Genomic DNA, 19773 nt, shown 5'->3' with positions numbered 1-19773 from the left:
ATTTTACTTACACCATCATATATACTTTTTTCTAATACTTCTACATTCACCTTTTTTCGATGTATATAAAATATTTTTTCAATATATGTTTTGTAAATAATCGCGAGAAAAAAAAATTAAATTAAATAAAAAATTTAAAAAACCCTAAAAACCCTTTGTTCAGAAATTTTGAAAATATCTTGAAGATTTCTTTAATTTGTATCGAAGAAAAAACTAGGATAATAAAGTGCAGCTTTTAAGAGCAGGTTACTTTCAAGCAAACCAAACGTCATGATCTGGAGAGAGACATGCAGAGGTATAAGAGAGAGCCTCTAGATCAACAGGCCTATCACTATATCACTATAACGCGGTCTCAGAAGTGATTGAAGGATATACGGTGAATACTGTACCATCCCCCTCCCGTCGTAGCTGAAAAACGAGAGCTGCCACGACAAACCCGAGTAGTTTTGGCTCAATTACGATCCGGATGGTGCAACCGCCTACATTCCTACAGGGCCCAGATTAACTGCGATGTGCAGAAAATCTGCTGCACCTATTTCGCTGTCCAGCCAAGCCTACTCACCAAACTCCAGTCTCGTTGTGGACACAACCCATACAGGTTGCATTCTTTTTGAGACTGGACTTAAAGGCAGAAACAGATTGAATAGAGTCAGAAAATGGAAACAGAACGAACACAGCTGTATGAGCTTCTACAACAACAATATATGTCAGATTTGTCTAAATCTTTCCTACAAACAAATAATTTCATGAATATATTAGTGTAGGCATTGGACCCTTGTCATAGATTTCTAATGTCGACAAGAATACTTTGAAAAGGATGAGATTATACTTCATTACTGATAGGTCATATCCGAATTTCATTCATAGCTTTTTAATGTATTTCTAAATTCTTCAGAGCCCTTACCATATTTGGAATCTTAGCTTATTTTGCCTACTATGTTGAGTATATATGGTTACGATGTATCCTGCGATCGTTTTATAAATTCAAATCGTAATACTAACATAGGTTAAATGACTTAAACCTTACTATGTCTACTTGATATTAACTGCAAGTGCCACAGCCTCTCTGAGGACACAACAAATTACAGGATTCAACTACACATTATGCCTCGAAATTAATGACGGACTGCTATGGAAAACTCACCTCATATTTACAATACACTTTCACCAACCTAACACCAACTGAGGTGGAATTGTTATACATCAGGATGCTCTAACCCGAAGCTAAAAATTTCCTACGGTAAAATCGAAGGCCCTCATCTTCATCCAACTTGCAAAGAACGGTAAATATTTTGCATCCTCATAGCTTCTACTCGTACCCTCAACGATGCGATTATCTATGGACTGACATTTGGCCAGAGCAGTTCTAAGTTAGTTCGACACACAAGAATAAGATCTATATAAGATTCTTCCCAATAAGCTTAGCCTTTCAATCTAATGTTAAGGGGAGGGATAGGCGATGATAAATCTGGCTTCCTGTCGGTAGATCGAGAGCCTAACATCTTGGAAACGACTACCCTTTAACCTCAATATTCCACATTATACGAAACACATGTGTTAAATTTTACATTCTAAATCTACATTAAACTTAAAGTAAAGAAATGCCAATAGATGGTAGCTAGGTACCCGGTGGCAAATGCATCCGATCTTGATGGTCTATCAACTTATTATTATCTATCAACTTCCAAGTAGACCACAGCAGTTTGTGTCATGAATACGTTTACTCTGTCTACTGGCGCCCAATCATAGATGGACAGAACAGACATCTATACCATAACCTAGCCATTCCATCGGTAAATCAAGAGCCTTACATTCTGCGAAAGACCACTCCTCATCTTTAAGATTCGACTGTAAACGTAATACCGACATTTGACCCTGAAAAGGACTTGGTGAAGTTCTACTTCAAATAATTTCATTTTATCCGAAACAAGGACCTGTAATGAACCTTATGATGCCAATAAAACTTCCTAAATTGGGAAAGACAGTGAACAAGTAATACCGTAGCAAATTTTCCTGCATTTAGCTTAAAGTTTGTTCTTACGAACACCAGTTCAGTGGAATCAAGGAACACGTAATGCAAATCGACCTACCGAAACGAGATCTATAGGCAGGAGGAAATGTTTTTTGTCTTTCCCCCAGAAGAGACATATGCGTCACTCGCCAATAGATCAAAAGCCTTACATCTTGGGAAATACCATCTCTCATCCTTACTACACTGTAAACACAATATCGACGTTTGAACCTGGACAAGTCTTTGTCTATATTATGACAGCAATTCAATCTATCTTGAAGTTCTGATTCCAATCCATCCATCTTATCCAAGACAGGAAACTGCTATGTACCCATCTTCAGATTGCGCTAAACTCCCTTAACTAGGGTAGACTATCAGAAAAAGCTAACAGGACATCATCCGTATAGATCAGGAGAAAACTGCCAGAGAGAAGGATATTACAAGAAAAAATGTTATATAATATCAGACTGAGAAGAAATCCCAGAGGGATGCGGCTGAGGAGTCTCTCATCCACTATTTTTCCTAAAGAAGCGTTACCAAAGAAAAGTATCTGCCAACAAAGTTACAGAAAGCCGTCAAGGCATAGATCGTGTTGAGACCAGGTATAAAATCGAACTGACAAGCCCGTAGAATTCACCCTATTTCCACGGTTGTTCTAATTCCCTCCGTAATAAAGGCTCAACTAACTTTCCGAACAGGGATATAAGGGAAACATTCCATTATGTATTTCGTTCACCCCAATTTGCCGCATTAGTTTTCATTCTATTTAATAAAATTTGGAGTGATACATTAGTTGTGAATAGGTCGTCTATTGAAGCAATACTCAAACAGATCCAAGAGCTTATTTGTCTTCTAAGCTCTGAATAACAAACTAAAGCTAGACGGCCACGTTTACTAAAAGGATCAATGTCTCTCAATCTGGACAGGGACTATGCTGTCGTTTACGACAATGAAAGTAAACCGTGTTGGAAGTTGTTCTACATTAGTTTCTATAACATCGGAATATCCAACTGCGATCCCACTGATACGATCATGTTTGAAAATATCAGTCCTGGTCTAATTATATTTAATTTTTACCACTTAGCGTTTGGTTTGCTTGAGAGTCACACTGTCACACAACTTCATGTTCTTGAATCAGCTCTATAATAGGAGTATGTCTTTATAAAAAATCATTTTAACTTATTTCATCTGCAGTTAGACGAACATTTCCTACATAGCGGTGGCAGGAACAATCTTAAATTTTTGCTAGCGAAAGAAAAGTAAACATCCATCTCAATCTAACTCGGGTTTATTTTTATAGCCAACTGCCATTTTACCATCATTGCATTTCATCGTCGACCGAGAGGAATGATTCTTTTAATAGATCGTCTGATTCAGTCGCATAGTTTAAACAAACCTTTATTCCTTTCAAAGGCTAGTTTACACGATACTATTGAATTGTACGATTTTATAGAAAAATCTTTAGTTATACGGAATATTTTACAAATGAACGGCAAGAGTAAAATTTTTGTGTGGGAAACCTGGCTCAGTGTTACTTTATATACGGAAGATAAATGCATTATCATTATTTGAGAGAGAATACACAATAAATCATGAACTACAACCTCGGCAGCTTTGTTTTCCGGAATCGATTCCTAAAATGAGAAAATGTACGGATTATAAGCAGCAATAAATTGAGCACCAAAATAAAACTTATTAAAACGATTTATGGGCAACGGTAACGAGAAAACTTCCTTGTTAAATGCCTTTGGTATGTGATTGGATCTAATTTTTCTCTGTGTCATGGTGCCCAAAGAAAAATCATACCGATGGATTCCTAGAAAGACATACAGTTTAGAAAGATTTTACATTTAATGGAGTATAGTTATGGACAAACATAACTATAAATGGCAGCTCTTGATATCTGCGGCTAGATCAAAATGTGTGTGGAGTTATGACACAGTACCAAATCGGTGGTACCCACGATGGTAGTATATTCGTCGATCTTCAGCTGCGGGTTGCAGGTGCTTCCTTCAGTTTGAGTTGAAGAGTCCCCCTTTATATTCCAGGAATTACTCCACTATCCTATTTTCTAAGACTTGGCTCCTACCTTTGTAGTTGAGTGCACTTCTCATCATGAAGACGTCGATACGACTAAATTCTATATAGATATTCTTATTGGGCGGCCGTCTGTCAATTTCATTGTTATCAATCATTGGCCTCATTCCTAAACACGATGCCAAGATCCTTCTTTACATATCCATATTTTTTCCATTTGAGCCGAAGATGTATCAGCCCAAGCGACAAATGAACATTTAGATAACTTGCTTGTAGATTTGTAGTATTACATCCGACGACAGTCCTAACAGCCTTTCATAATTCATATTTTTGGAAAGAAGTTGAATCTGTCGTATGGGATGACATTCCAACATTGAGATTAAGTCTCAATTTAGTTACGCTTTCAATCTTCTTTCCACAGTGCTTTCGCAGCTATCTTATTTCTTATTGCGCCAATAAAATGTCTTCGGCATACATTAACAGCAGTCCACAAGTTCTACAAGACTGGTTCCTGTAGTAATCCCCGCTTTGACAACTCCTTCCGAAACCGTTTATCATCAACTCTGACCTGGAGGAAGCTTGTAATCATGCGAGAGGTTTGTTCATAGAATCCAAACGTTTACTTTTTGTATAGAATGCCATACCGTATCAAAGGCTTGGGTGAAGTCCAGACCAATTGCTATTGTTCCCATTTCGGACTTGAAAACATCATGGACGTATGTTGTAAAGGCTCCTAGGTTAAGGGTTGTTGAGTGTTTTGCTCTGTATTCGAAAAAGCAAGACTCGGTTGATTCTGCGCAATAGCAAATTTTGAATAAGCTTTTCAGAGGGTTATATCTAGGATATCGGTTTATAGCTCCCCTTAAGGATTTAATCTGCTCCGGGCTTAGAAAATTTTACCACAAGTGACTTCTTCGGTGCTCCTCTTGTTATAGTTGATCCGACCATGTCTGGATCAACAATTTTCCTCCCAGCGAGATGCATTGATGCTTCGAATTCACAAAAGGCCTCGAAATTTCCACTACCTTCCACTGCTGTGTTGATCACGTTGCGGAAAAAATTGTCTATTATTTCCTCGGACTGATAATTGTCCTGTATATGGTCTGCGAAGATCTCAGCTTTTTGTGTTTTATCCGAGGTGAGCATCCTATTAATGTTTATAATTCCATTTATAGACTTCACAGAAATATTGGCCAGTGGTTCTCTTGACCTACCCATATGTCTTCGGGATCACCTCATTGTTCTCTAAGTAGCCTCTGAACCGATATGTGGATAGTTACTAGTTGCTAGATTACAATGCTTAGGTTCCTTGACCTACTACTCACTCGCATTTATAGGTCATTATTATTATATTATGTTCCTTATGAACTGTCCTCCTACTCACTCGTATTTATACGTTATCCTATCTAGAATTCGAACATTCTACAATATTCTGGGAACGACTTAAGCTAAACAATAAAGGTTACCGTAATTGTCAATACCATCATACATATGGTCTGCGAAGGTCTCAGATTTTAGTGTGATATCTGAGATAACCCCTCTATCATTGTTTATAATTCCTTTTGTTTCCGAAAAGATAGTCCAGCGGCTCTCCTAACCTTTCCTTATTTCTTTGAATTCACCTCAATGTTATCGAAGTAGCCTTTGAAACAATCGTTCTTTGCGGATTGCAATTAATTGCTTGATTATTATGCTTAGGTTCCTTATGAACATGCCTCCTAACAAAAAATGTCAGTTTAACTTTACGGAAAAATATCAAAATTAAGTTAACTTTACCGGTTGCATTCGTGACAATATTTTGAGTGATCTTTGCAATTTTAGAGCTCTCTAGAATGAAGGCAAACTTATTACATTTCCTCTCCATGAAATGAGAGTAACACTCTGAGCTGCCACTTTGGTTTCCCTTTTTTTTTTTTAATAATATATTGTCAACTGTAGAAACAGTTATATACCGCGTGCGTGGATAATTTAAACAGAAAATATCAAACAATGTATCTTTGTATTTACATATTTAAAGAAATATACATAATTTAACGTCCATTAAATGAGAGCAAGCGCAAGAGAGAGATATAATACAAGTCTTAAGGCTCGATTAGTAAAAACGTATCGTACACACAACCTTGCGTTGTGTTTGTACAGTACCAACCTAGGTAACAAAACGCAATAATAACTAGCTACGTTTCGACTAATCGAGCCTTCCGAGACTAATCACACTACACTGCCCAGCACTGTAAAGTTCGTCGTCGTCGCCGTCTTTGCCTTTGAAAATGTGAATAACAGATCGTACGACTGGCATCGTGTAAACTAGCCTTTATTGTATGTAAAGGTTATCTATATATTATACAAATCAGCTATGTTTGCGTTTTGTTTACATCAATTAAATGAAATCATCTGATTCAAACGCATTGTGTAAACTAATCTTATACTCTAAGTGAAAATTGAAAAAAACTAAAAAAAAAAAGAAAATCAAATCAACCTAATTTTCATTTTTTGATTTATTATCGTTTTGTTTTAGAAATATATTTTATCAAATCATTTTCCATAGAAAATGTATTTTGTATTGTAGCTGAAGTTTTTGTTATTAGTATTCATAAAATATATTAATAATTAATTAATTAAATAATTTTTAGTTTTTTGTAGATTTGCCAATATACAAAATACTTATCGATTTTCATTTCATTTGTGTAATGTCTCTATTAATAAATACATATGTATATGTGTGTGTGTATGTGTAAACTTATGATAACAACTTTTAATGAAATATATTAATCCATAAACTTTATACAATTTTATAGGTCGTTTAAAATATTTGACCCTAACAGAAGCAAATCGTGTCTGGATGCCTGATTTGTTCTTTTCAAATGAAAAAGAGGGTCATTTCCATAATATCATTATGCCTAATGTTTATATCCGTATATTTCCAAACGGTTCTGTTTTATATAGTATTCGTATCTCATTAACATTGGCTTGCCCTATGAATTTGAAATTATATCCCTTGGATCGACAAATTTGTTCACTACGTATGGCCAGTTGTAAGTATAAGTTGCTCAAGTCTCTATCACATTATTTCTGTTCTGTTCTGTTCTTGTTTCTGTCTTTCTTTCGATCTTGAAGGCTTTTCCACACTACGATTGTTGTCGTTTTGGAGAAACTCATTTTCACAACCACACACACACAATTCTCCAACTCCAACTGTTGCAATGTACCGCAAAGTAAAAATAACCTTATTTATTAACATGATTTTCCTTTTCTCTCTCTTTCTCTCTTTTTTGTGCATCTTCCTTTTTTTCATCTAAAAATGTAACTTGATCTTTTCATCTATAATCCATAAATTATACGACGACGTTTACGACACTCTCACCCAGATGGCTGGACAACAAATGATCTTGTCTTCCTGTGGAAAGAAGGCGATCCCGTGCAAGTGGTAAAGAACTTACACCTACCTCGCTTTACACTCGAAAAATTCTTGACTGATTATTGCAACAGTAAAACCAACACGGGTACGTTTACATTTGTTCGTTTTAATTGTTATCTATATTTGTCAGATTTCTGCTTAAAAAAATATATAAATGAAATACTCTCAGTTGGATTTGTTTGAAACGTAAACATAACCTTAAAAGAAAAACAACAAAACATTAATTTCATAATATTTTTGTTAAAAAAATTTAATTATATTCATTAAAAATGATTTGCATATAATTTGTATGTTTTGTTTGATTTTTTTTTTGCCTTTGATTTTTGGAGTAATGTTTTTCTGGCTCCATAATCGCATTTCTTCTTTAAGTACGAATAAAGTTTTTAGCAAAAATATATTTTATCAATTTTGTTCAATGTTAGTTCATTACTTTTTCAATTAACTTCAGAAAATCAGTTCACTTGAGTTTAAGATTCTCTTTCCTATTTCTTTTTTCAAATATAATTTCCACTTCTTGCTTGTTTCTTTTGTTAACGTAATTCTTCATTGAGTTAATAAAAAAAACAGAAAAAATGGTCGGAAAATCCAATAGATTTTTAAACCAGCAGCTCCCAAACTAGTGCCTATAAAAGAAAAAGTTGTTTGTTACAATTTTCAAATATACACCATTACCACACACCATTTCCAATACACTGATACACACATATAAACACAAATATATATTCTACTCATATACAACATACACTCTACACTAAATAATAGCATTAAATATTTGCCAGGATTTGTAAAGAAAATGGGTAAATCTCAAAGGATCAGCTGACAAGACCATACGTTTGGTAGTGAAACTGTTATAATTAGGAGAGGTAACATTTATTTGTTATGCCACATGCACCATGCCACCATTAAACAAGTAAAAAAAAAAATTTAATACCCTCCACCATTTGGAAGGAACTTGAAAATATTCAAAAAACTTGCGGAAACTACCACTTAAATGAAAACTGTTATATGGAGACTATACAAAGACGTGGACCTGCTTACGAAATTTTTTGTCATAGGCTGTAGTACCCATTACGACAGTTACATACGAAATTGTTACAATTTCGGTGAATAATGTCGCAAAAATCATAAAAATACCGAGTATTGGGAGGTACTGCCAAATGGGGGCTAAACGAAGACGTGGACCTGCATACAAAATTTTTTCATAGCCTGTAGCACCCATTACGAAATTTCAAATCATTCCGCTAAATAACGTCGCTAAAATCATGAAAATAACGAATATCGTGAGGTACCGTTATATAGGGGATATACAAAGACGTGGACCTTCATACACAATGTTTTTTCCGTAGGTTGAAGTACTCATTAGAATCTTCCAATACGAAATTTGAAACGATTCCGGTGAAAATGTTGCTGAAATCATGAAAATACCGAATATCGGGAGGTACCGTTATATGGGGGCTATACGGGGACTTAGACCTGCATACAAACATTTTTGTCATAGACTGTAGTACCCATTACGAACTTCAAATATGAAATTTGAAATAATTCCGGTAAATACTGTCGCTAAAATCATTAAAATGCCGAATATCGGGATGTAACGTTATATAGGGGCTATACGAAAACGTGTACCGATATGGTCCACTTACGAACTTAACCTGCCTACAGGTAAACTATGCATGTATGCAAAATGTCAGCCTTCTATCTCAATTCCTTCGAAAGATAGCGTGATTAAAACAGACAGATGGGCATCGTTAGTTCGTCTTAGAATTACGTCGAGAAGTTACCAACGGAATCACATAGAATGGTGGAGGTTATATAACTCGTAGTTCAACTGAAAAAAAAATTTGACATATTATACGCGCAGTTTCAAACAGTATAACAGTGTCCTGCAACCAATCAAACATTCAATGTCACACCATGTCATGGTGACTCAACCCAAAGGCAGTGTTTATGCATTGAGCAACCCATGACCATGCCATATCATATCATGCCATGTATTCTTGTGAACAAAATGCAGGTCGCATTTATTATCCGATTGAGATGAAATTTTGCACAAATCATTTGTTTGGCCCAAGGACTTTGGAGATAATCGGTATAAATTTAGATATAGCTCCCATATATATCTTTGTCCGATTTGCCTTTTATTGTGCACCAAACGTGTAATATAAGTCCGAATAGAATGGAATTTTGCACCAACCAAATTAGGCCTGAAAATAAGATATAGCTATAGCTCCCATATTTACTGTTCATCCGATTTTGTCCTCCGCAGCCGTAATATGCACTCTGTAACAACAATATTTGGAGAAATATATCAAATGAAGCTCAGAAATACCTTTGCTAAATTTTATAGAGATCGGTTCAGATTTGGATATAGCTCCCATATATAACTTCGTCCGATTTACCTTTTATTGTGTCGTTTAATATTTACCCAAATGGGAAGGAATTTGACATATAAGACCGAATTGAGTCTAGAAGGTAGTACGCCAAATTTGGTGAAGATCGGTTCAGATATAGCTATAGCTCCGATATATATTGTTCATCCGATTTGTTATATTTGTTACCCACAGCCGTAATATGCACTCCGTAACAACGATATTCAGGGAAATATATCAAATGTTTTTAAAAGTCTTTAGTAATGGAACGATAAAGATTGGTACTCTCAGTCATGTAGTTTGCCACTTCTAGGCCTCCCTTCAGGCTATCGAACAGGCAATGACATTACCAGTCAGCACCTCTATAAAATCCTATCAAATTTTTTAATGACAAAAAATAACACACACACGCTCACTCACACACAAACACCTTCGAATGAACACATTTTAGTTAACTTTTTTTATTTCAAATAAATGATTAGAAATTAGTTTTGCATGAAGTTGACTTTTTGATACGATTCTTAAGTCGTATTTTTTTACCAAAAATTTAACAATTTTTGATTTAAAACATATCATTGTTTCAATCCCTGATTAATTCAAAAATGTTACACGGTCTTCTTTTCCCGCGATATTGCGTAGGAACGAGCGTCGTATACTTTCAGTCTACTCATATGTAACGGGTGATTTTTAAGAGCTATGGAACATTTTAGTGTTCAAATAAAGAACACTATTTCGGTATCAAATGCTTATATTGTGTCATCCAATGTGTCAATTTTAACCTCTATATAGTCAAGAGCTTTAACATAGCCCCACAAAAAATAGTCTAAAGGCGTTAAATCAACGTGAAATAAATTTTCACCGACCTCACTTCTCAATAAGACACTCGTCACAGTCACAGTAAAACTCTCGGCTTCCTCGAAGAAGTATGGTCCACTAATGCCACGAGACCATACCTCGAACCATACTATGGTTTATCTGGATGTATTGGTGGCTTTTGCAATGCTTCTTCACTACAAAATAGCCAATTCCGCTTACTAATGTACCCATTGAGTCAAAACCGAGCTGACCATAAAATGGATTATTCTAGTCGGAACTTGATTTAATGGTCTAATGGTTAATCTAGTTAGACATCAGTGCCAATTGGTTCTTCTATAAAATTAAGGAAATATATTTTGGGATTCAGATCTAATTCCGAACCAGTTCGTATTTGATTTTACAACCTTGAGGGACATGAAGAACAATTGGAATTCAAGCTAATGGCACCAAATATAAAAATCTTACGTATAATCTAGGTTAGGTCACATATGCAAAGTATTTCGTTAGATATTATACATTTAGATATTGCAATGAAAGTTGAAGGTCGGCACATGCATATATCAAATATGAAACAGGAAGTTCCCCAAGACGGAGGGGGGGGGGGGGGAGTGAGATCTCCGGAACCTTTTTAACCTCTACCCTTCTGGCATTCCGCGCCCTGCAGACGTAAGTAAAAATAAGGACAAGTATATAGCCATCGGTCATAAATTTTGACTTTAAACACCCCCTAGTTTTTCTAAGACCTTGCTAATTTGAAATTTAAATAAAACACATGCCAAATTATGAAATGTCCCAAAAATGTTTTATTTGGATGATAACTTATTGTCATTTAATATTTAAATTTATTTTGTTATTCTGGAGGTCTAATTTTCAAGCAGATTTTCAGGGACTTGAGGGTGTATTTCAGCAATGACACTTTGAATATTGGTCAATCTTTACGGGTTAATCCACGTAAAGTAATACCTTCAGGAATCCCCACAAAAAACAATCGAGTGACGTCAAATCATCCGAACGCGGAGGCTTATTCACCGGCCCATTTCTCGAAATAATGTTGTCGTTAAAATTTCTTTTTTGAATATGTCCATTGTTTCATTATGTTATGACAAGTGGCACCATCCTGTTGAAACTACATTTTATTTACATCCATATCTTGAAGTTTTTGCAGCAAAACTTCATTGATCATGATTCTGTATCGTCTTCGATTCACGGTAACGCGTCGTCCTTTTTCCTCATTTTTTAAGAAATAAGGACCGATGATTTCACCAGCCCGGACCAAACAGTACACTTATCGTTATGCAATGGTAATTCTTGAACGGATTGTGGATTATCTTTGCTCCAAATACGGAAGTTTGATTGTTGACATATGCATTTAACCAAAAATGCGTCTCGTTACTGAAGAGCATTTTGGGGTAAAAAAGCGGATCTTCCTCTAATAGATTAAGCGATCAATTACTAAATTCACTGCGCATATGTTGCTCGTGTTGCTTTAATTCTTGCACCAATTGAATTTTGTGTGGCACCAAACTAAAATCCTTACGCAATATTTTCCATGACGACGATGGAAAAAGTCCAACGTCTTGAGCAGGGTGACGAATCGATAAATTGTCGTTTTTTTTCGACACTGCCCTCAACGACAGAACGCACTCTTCTCATTTTTTCGGCGACTTGGCATACAAAAGAGTGAATGTAGAACGAAATATGGTAATTACGTTCTTTATTGTGAACTATGTGCACCATAAAATTCACGAAGTGCTCTATAGACATTTTTAGCCGAACTTTGAAAAATTTTAAATAAACAGTAAATATTTTGTTGTTCCCAAAATAGTCAGACTTAATCCAATTATTTTTGTTTATATAAAAACAATGTTTGTTTATTAGTGGAGAACGATGGTAATGTTTACCAGGTGGTAAGGCAGGGGATACCTAGGTTTCGTAAAGGGCCACCAATCTTCATCAGTTCCCTTTTTTTTTGTCTGGGATATTCTCATCAGGAGTTATTTTAAAAATAACGGCTATGACAAAACAAAAAAACACATTTTTTACCCAAAGTGCCTTATCCCCTGGTACTCCACTAATAAGCATTGTTTTTATAAAAACAACAATAATGGGATTAAGCCTGACTATTTTGCAACAACAAAATACTATGGTATCCCGAACAAATATGACAACACTGTTCTAAATTGTAAATAAATTTTCACGGAAGCGTTCTGGAGTTAACCTATTCATGATGATTTGCCAAACAATATTGAGTAGAGACGTCACTTTAAACGCCAAAACACTTGTAAAACAACAGAGGGATTCATATTAAAAAAATCTTTATAAAAACACCCTTTATAAAAACGGGAGAAGGGGGCTATATCTACATTTTTACTTAATTTACCCAAATGTTGTTTCTTGCTTTAATAAACTTGCCCATGATGTCCTCTTGGGCACTGCTTAGAATGTAATTACTACAGCTTATAAAAACTGTGGTTTTCACAGTTCGCTTTTGATTTCAAATCCTCGCTTTAAGAAGGAAGGAGCTGCTTGTCATTATCAAGGCTAAACTGAGGATACCGAAAGCGTAAACATTAATTTTTTAAATAATGTCAACTTTTTCGTGAATGAATGATAGCAGAGATAGGCTAAGTTCAGGTTATAATTATTAGTTATAATTTAAATATTTTTTGAGATTTTTTTCGAGGTAATAAAAACAATTAAAAACCACACTCAACCTAAATGCATGCAATTATTTTTGATTACAATAAATATTTTCTATTAGTTTAGATAATTGATATGAATTTGATTTTTAATTAGTTTTGTTTGTGTTTCTTTTGATTTTTGGAATACTTTTTCATATATCACCCTCAGAGCTGTTTCAGAAAAAGTTTTTACAAATATTTTTGAATAGATTTTTTACACAATATTGGGTCCCTCCACAAGGGTAAAGTTAATTGGAGGACCTACTATTTTTCAAGTGTTCGTTCAATTAAAAAAAAAAACTCATACTAAACAACACACATGAAAACAAATCTCAGAGAAACAACAGGAACACCACAACAACAAACAGTTGAGAAAAGAGAGAAGAAACTCTGCGACAGAAAAAAAACATCTAAATCACAATGCAACTACAACAAATAACTCCAAACAACAACATCAACAAATAACAGCAACAGCAAGCGATCATTTGTGAATTGTTTTTTTGAAGGTTGGAATTTGGAAGGATTTGCCTGCCAGATGCATTGATGAGATAAATTCAACAGACTTCAATGTTGCCAAAAAAAGCCAAACCTAAATGAAAATGGAAAATCGAAAATACAAAAACAAAAAAATATGAGAATAAATGTGAATGAAAAACAAGGAAAATGAAAACAAAATATATTACATTTCTTAAGAGCAGCAACAAGAAAAAAAACTTAATATAAATTTTTTTTTATCAAAAAATAAACAACAACTTTGTCTTGAAGAGTATGGAACGCCCTGGCAACAAGTTAACGGAAATGAACGGAACTCAATTTCCATTTCAGAATTCTTTCATTTCCGTTAAATTTTTGTTGTCACAAACACATAATTTTGCCATGGATGTGTTGATTCTACTTGCCTATGAAAGAAAAAAACCAACAACAACAACAACAAAAACAACCACATGATGTATAAATATTTTATTTTCATTTGAGAATATTATTTTAAACTCTTTTATTTTTGTTTTGGTTTTAATAATTTCCGCCTTTTTCAATTTCAATATTTTTTTTATTCTCAATTGAATTTTGTTTTCATTTCCTTTTGAATTTTTCTTTCAAATTAGTTATTTTATGTTGTACAAATCTTACTGACTGCCAAACAACCAACACCACCACCTTTGTACCCCGAGTATTTTACGTTCTATCATTTGTTTCCGTATGCTTTTTTTCGTACCTTGTATACTTCATAGGTGAATACAGTTGCCTCAAAGTCGATCTACTATTCAAGCGAGAATTCTCATATTACTTAATTCAAATTTATATCCCATGCTGTATGCTGGTAATTGTCTCATGGGTGTCATTCTGGCTAGATCAAGGTGCTGTACCAGCTCGTGTGTCCTTGGGTAAGTTGTAACAAACAAGCTTTTGCGCTCGGCAAAACGTATGGCCAAATGTCAAATGTTGTTCGCAATGGTAGGGTAGTTAATTCACTTGCCGAGCGTCGCCGCCATACGAAATACATACACAAACACACAACTAAACTTAGCAAATTTAAAGAGAAAACTAACTCGTACATTATAAAACATTCCAACGTAACACTTTTCCAACGAGATCTTCCTTCGATTTCTTCGATTTGTTTTAAAATTTATTGAGAACAAAAACTAATCATTTGCAGGGCTGCACAGCGTAAGTAGGTGATCGATCATAAATTCAGTGTCGCGACAAACCTTAATGATTGCTTATGTTCTCACCTATTTTATATATTAATGCGTTGAAAGAGAAGAAGAAGTGAAGTTTCCAAACTTAATTATTTTTCCATTATTATTTCAGATAAATAATCCTAGAAGAAAAAAGTGGCTTATGCATGTTTTTTTTATTGTTGTTTGTATGTTGTGAGTTTTGTGTCATTACTTTCAAATGTTGTTGGGTATTCTATAAAGCTACTTTAATATAAAAATAAGTCTTATATATTCGTTTGTCATCCGGTCTGGTTAATGAAATAATTATTAAACACAAGAAATTAATTGACCACCTTTTATACCACTTTGATGTGGCATCGAGCCCATCCATATATCTTGTGGGACTATTTTCCAAGAGTGACTGCATATTGAAAACATTAACATGGTAAACGTTTGTCCCCTCAAAAATTTCAATATTGACATTAAAACGGGGAGATATTGAGTATGTATATTAAGCACGATAAATTAAATTGATATTCGGTCCTTGGGGAATATAGAAAACTTCCTAATGGAAAAAGCACACCTAACTAAAATGGTGTCCTAGTAACTTCTCAATATTCTTTTATACATTACATCAGCAATTTGCACTTTTAAAACATTTGTAGCGAATAATGTGTCCTGAAATATGAACTAATATGCATGACACTTTTGAATCTGAGAAATTTTGCAAGCTTATCTACACATATAAAATTGTAAAATATTAGTGACTGACAATGTCAGAAGAAATAGTTAGGGCTGGAATATTAAAGTTTGGCACCTACAATTAGATAGTTGTTGGTGGTGGGTAGGACAATGGTATAATGAAAACAATGTAAGTCAAGGCAACCACTTGAAAGAATCTAGCTTCAGTGTTGTGTTTTTAAAATGTAAACATCCTGCCCTACCCTTTTAACGTAGGTTTTTGTCGCAAAATTCTAGACTTTTAGAGCTAAAATCTTGAATTTGAAGGTTCCATTCGTCCGAGGCATCATGTACAGTGTTTTTTTTTTGTGAATTTTGTATTGTAAAGTATACTAATATTGTACTGCTAAAGCAAGTATTCTGAAATTTATATTTGCCTGGCGAACCAAAATTATTTTGCAAAATTCGTTTGAGTAGAGCTAGAATTTCTAAATGTAGTACGGTGCCACTCTGGTGTAAAGGAGTCATTGAAATTTGATATTTTGCACTATTGATGTAAAATATGATCTCAAAATGAAATCTTTTAATTTTAAGTGATTTGAAGGAAAGGTTGCGATGTTGCTCTTAAGGGGAAAAGGTGAGATAATGCAGAATTTTTTAACTCCTTGTTGATTTGAGTTGGTTCGCATAAGTAGTTCGGTTTTTAATTTTTTTTCAGGCTGCACGAATTGTATTTTTGGTTTGGTTCGTTTCAGTGTTATGTGTAAATAAATTTATAGTAAAGATATATTTAATTATATGAATTTAAAAGGATGTTATGAGAAAAAGAATAAATACGAGTTGTTTACAAAACACAAAATCCCTAATCCCGATGAACCGATCCGGTCCATTTTTTTTTTTTTTTTTTTTTTTTTTTGAATTGTAGCATGGGTTTTAGTTCGGTTCAACAGTTTTTTAAGTCCATGGTTTGTTTCACGGTTCGGTTCAATTACAGAAAAATCGGTTCGGCTGAACCCCACATCGGCTTATAATCCCGCAATCCTATTTTAGAGAGCATTAAAAGAACTAGAAGGTGTAAAATAGTACAGCACTATAACTGAGAGATCTGGAAGAGCTAATGCTTTGAGATTTTGAGTGAAGGTTAACATACCTTTAGAGATATATAGAATATGATTTTGAAAAAAATACCTTTCATTCAGTTTTCGCGGTTTTGAATTATTTATTCAAAATCAATGCAACAAGTTGTTTGGTTTTTTGATTGTTTTGATACTAATTCTGACATTACAAGCCAAAAGGTAGACCTCCATTTTCGCAATTTTTCAAAGTTAGCCTACCTTTTCTTCATTGTACAATGGACAGATCTTACTTTTCTTTTTTTGTATGTTGGATATAGAAATTATTGTTGTTACAAATTTTTACAACTGGGTGAATTTAAAAAATTATCAATTTTTACGCGTTCTTATTGCGTAGATTTGACGATGTGGTCCTGTCTTATTTGGGTAATACAAACGTCCAAATCATTTTACTATAGTAGTGAAGATGAATATTTGTGTACGCTACGTCGAATTTTGGGTAACGCTACAAATGATATGAATTTATGGATTTATTTAGTTCAACGACAGTTACTGTTAAATCAATGTAGGCGTGCTGGGATACTTAGAAGTACAACATATTATTTATTGATGAGAGCAAGGGCTATGAAATTTGACATGAGAGTCACTCCTTTTTAAGGCAAATAAAATATATTTTAACTTTTTGTGAATAATATTGAGAAGGTAAAAATGTTATACATTTGTAGAAAATATCTATAAAACATTGAAATCTTGCTAGGATTTCAGCCTTGAGGAAAAGGAAAAATTTGAAGTCCATACACATTAGAAAATTGTGCAATGGTTTATTGCGTTATAGAACTTCAAATTTTGAAAGAGACGAATTTACGGAGAATTCGCCATTTTTAGCTATGAACAATACTAAAAGATTTAAATTGAACGAGTTGTAAGGCCTACTCCTTTGCCAGAAGATAAGTCTTGATAAGAAGATGAAGAGAGTTTAAACTTATGAAATTTTATACCAGACTATTTACGCAGGATTTTTGAAAAGTCACTTTTTATATGTGTGAAAGGCACAAAATGGTATTATTATTAAACAAACTAGTGAGTTATCTTTGCATTTATGCATTGAGACTTCATATATCAGGGGTACAAATATGCTATACAAATGGTTTGGATTAGACTGCAGATTTTATTTATTTGAGAAGATTTTTAATTGGTAAAAAGTTTCTCTATTTTTCACTATTTCCACTAAGTAGATGGAATTTGTTATTTTTTAATATGAAACAATGCTTTGGGAAAATCAGTTCCAAGGTCAAGAAATTTTCTTAAAAATAAATGAATTTGTTTTAGAGCAATGTTGGTATTTCGAAGTTATATAAGCTAAAGTCTTAGATCCCAAGGAATATGCGTAAAAAATACAAAGATTTGAATAAAATATTGAGTCAAATAAAAATATAACAATGTACAAAAAAAAAAAAAAAAAAAAAAAAGGAGAAAAGAGCAGCAGATTATGAAAATAGAGCTGACAACGAAGACATATGTATCAGCGCTTTGAAAGTTTGCACAGAAAAGCTTCCTCAGAATCACTGCTTTTTAGACATATAGAGCCTTCGGCAATATTGCAGATAACAATACACTACGAATACGAAATATTTTGGTAAAAAATTTGAACCTCCAACAAAGGTGTCTCCTTGGACCTTTTTTAAAATATGGTTTAAACCGTCCTTTAATTTGAACTTGCAATGATTCAAATATTTTACGAAATTATTTGTCATAAAATTCTACTATAGGTTCTAGAAGACGTCAAGTGTCTAAATCTTACCTAAAGGCCAGGAATTTTATATATATATATATTAAAAACACATTTTAGGGTTAAAGCTGTACTTTTTGTCAGTCTGTGTAAAAATCTCCAACAAAGCATTGCTTTAGAATGATGTCGCCAAAGACAAAAAAATTCTTCATCAAATTTTATTACAAGTCACCAAAGTAGAGAAATCTCTATTCCCACTATATATCAAACAAATATTGGCATCAATGTTCCCAGAAAATATTCTTTAATTTTTTTAATACATTTTTTCTTGGACTCTTATCTAGTTGACGCCACAGAGAATTATAAAATTTCGATTTGGGCGGAAGGTGTCAAAAAAAGAATTATTTTTTACAAAATTTTACTAAAATTTTCGAACAATTATATATTTAGGTATAATAATTTTTATGAAAATAACATTCGAAATTTATGCACAATAAGTGAAAATTTTGTGTTTACTTTTTTTTGCTGTTAATTTAACACGTATACATTACGAGTCAGAATCTCCCTTTTGATTTAATATTTTGGTTAAAGTCTCAAATTAAGAATTATTATCAAATTTTATTGTGAATCTCTGAACAAAAGAATATTTAATTAAATACTTTGCATGAACCACAAAAAATTGCAAAAAAAATCCTTTTAGAGAAAGTTTAAAAAAGGTCCAAAAAGACTCCTTTGTTGACTTCCCGCCAAATTATTTCTCGAATTTTTTCATCTGCAATATTGCCGAAGACACTATATATTTAATTCCGAGGAATCTTAATCCGAAAATGTCCAAAAGTGCGGTTATTTTGCGATGTAAACGTCCACAAGGACGACACACCTGGCTTCTTTTTTAGCTCTACTTTCATAATCTGTTGAATTTTCCCGTAAGTATTGAAAAAATTGAATTTTGACGCACAGTGTAATTAAGTCATTGATGATTAAATATTAAACAACTCATTTCGTATCATAAAACACATTGCATATATACTGTTTGATATACGATTTAAAAACAGAGAAGAATATTTTGGCGATTAGCATAGCTACACCTAACCCTGATGATGGAGCATCAAAGCCAACAACAATTTAAGAATTGTTATAAGAACCTCATTATAGCTTAGCAATGTTTTCTGTCCACAATTTGTTATTTAATTCTTTACAGGTTCCCAAGTCATAGCTCATAATATTTCAACCACATGAAAGAGTTGGTACTTTTAATGGTACTATATACGAAGACCCTTTTATATTCAATAGCATGGTACCA

The 19773-nt window shown here is 33.7% G+C and overlaps 1 protein-coding gene across 24 annotated transcripts in view; it reads left to right on the top strand.

Annotated features, from left to right (window-relative positions):
* The window catches only part of LOC101887288 (glutamate-gated chloride channel), a 174367-nt gene that overhangs the window by 136935 nt on the left and 17659 nt on the right, over positions 1–19773 (top strand). For all 24 annotated transcript variants that reach the window (XM_059122736.1, XM_059122753.1, XM_059122750.1 and 21 more), the window contains 3 exons: positions 6844–7080; positions 7414–7548; positions 14559–14711. In XM_059122736.1, the coding sequence (XP_058978719.1) occupies positions 6844–7080; positions 7414–7548; positions 14559–14711 (525 nt within the window). The remainder of the gene's footprint in view (positions 1–6843; positions 7081–7413; positions 7549–14558; positions 14712–19773) is intronic.

The sequence above is a fragment of the Musca domestica genome, unplaced genomic scaffold, assembly GCF_030504385.1.
Source record: "Musca domestica strain aabys unplaced genomic scaffold, Musca_domestica.polishedcontigs.V.1.1 21, whole genome shotgun sequence".
Lineage (NCBI taxonomy): Eukaryota > Metazoa > Arthropoda > Insecta > Diptera > Muscidae > Musca > Musca domestica.
This window is presented reverse-complemented; position numbering and strand designations above follow the sequence as displayed.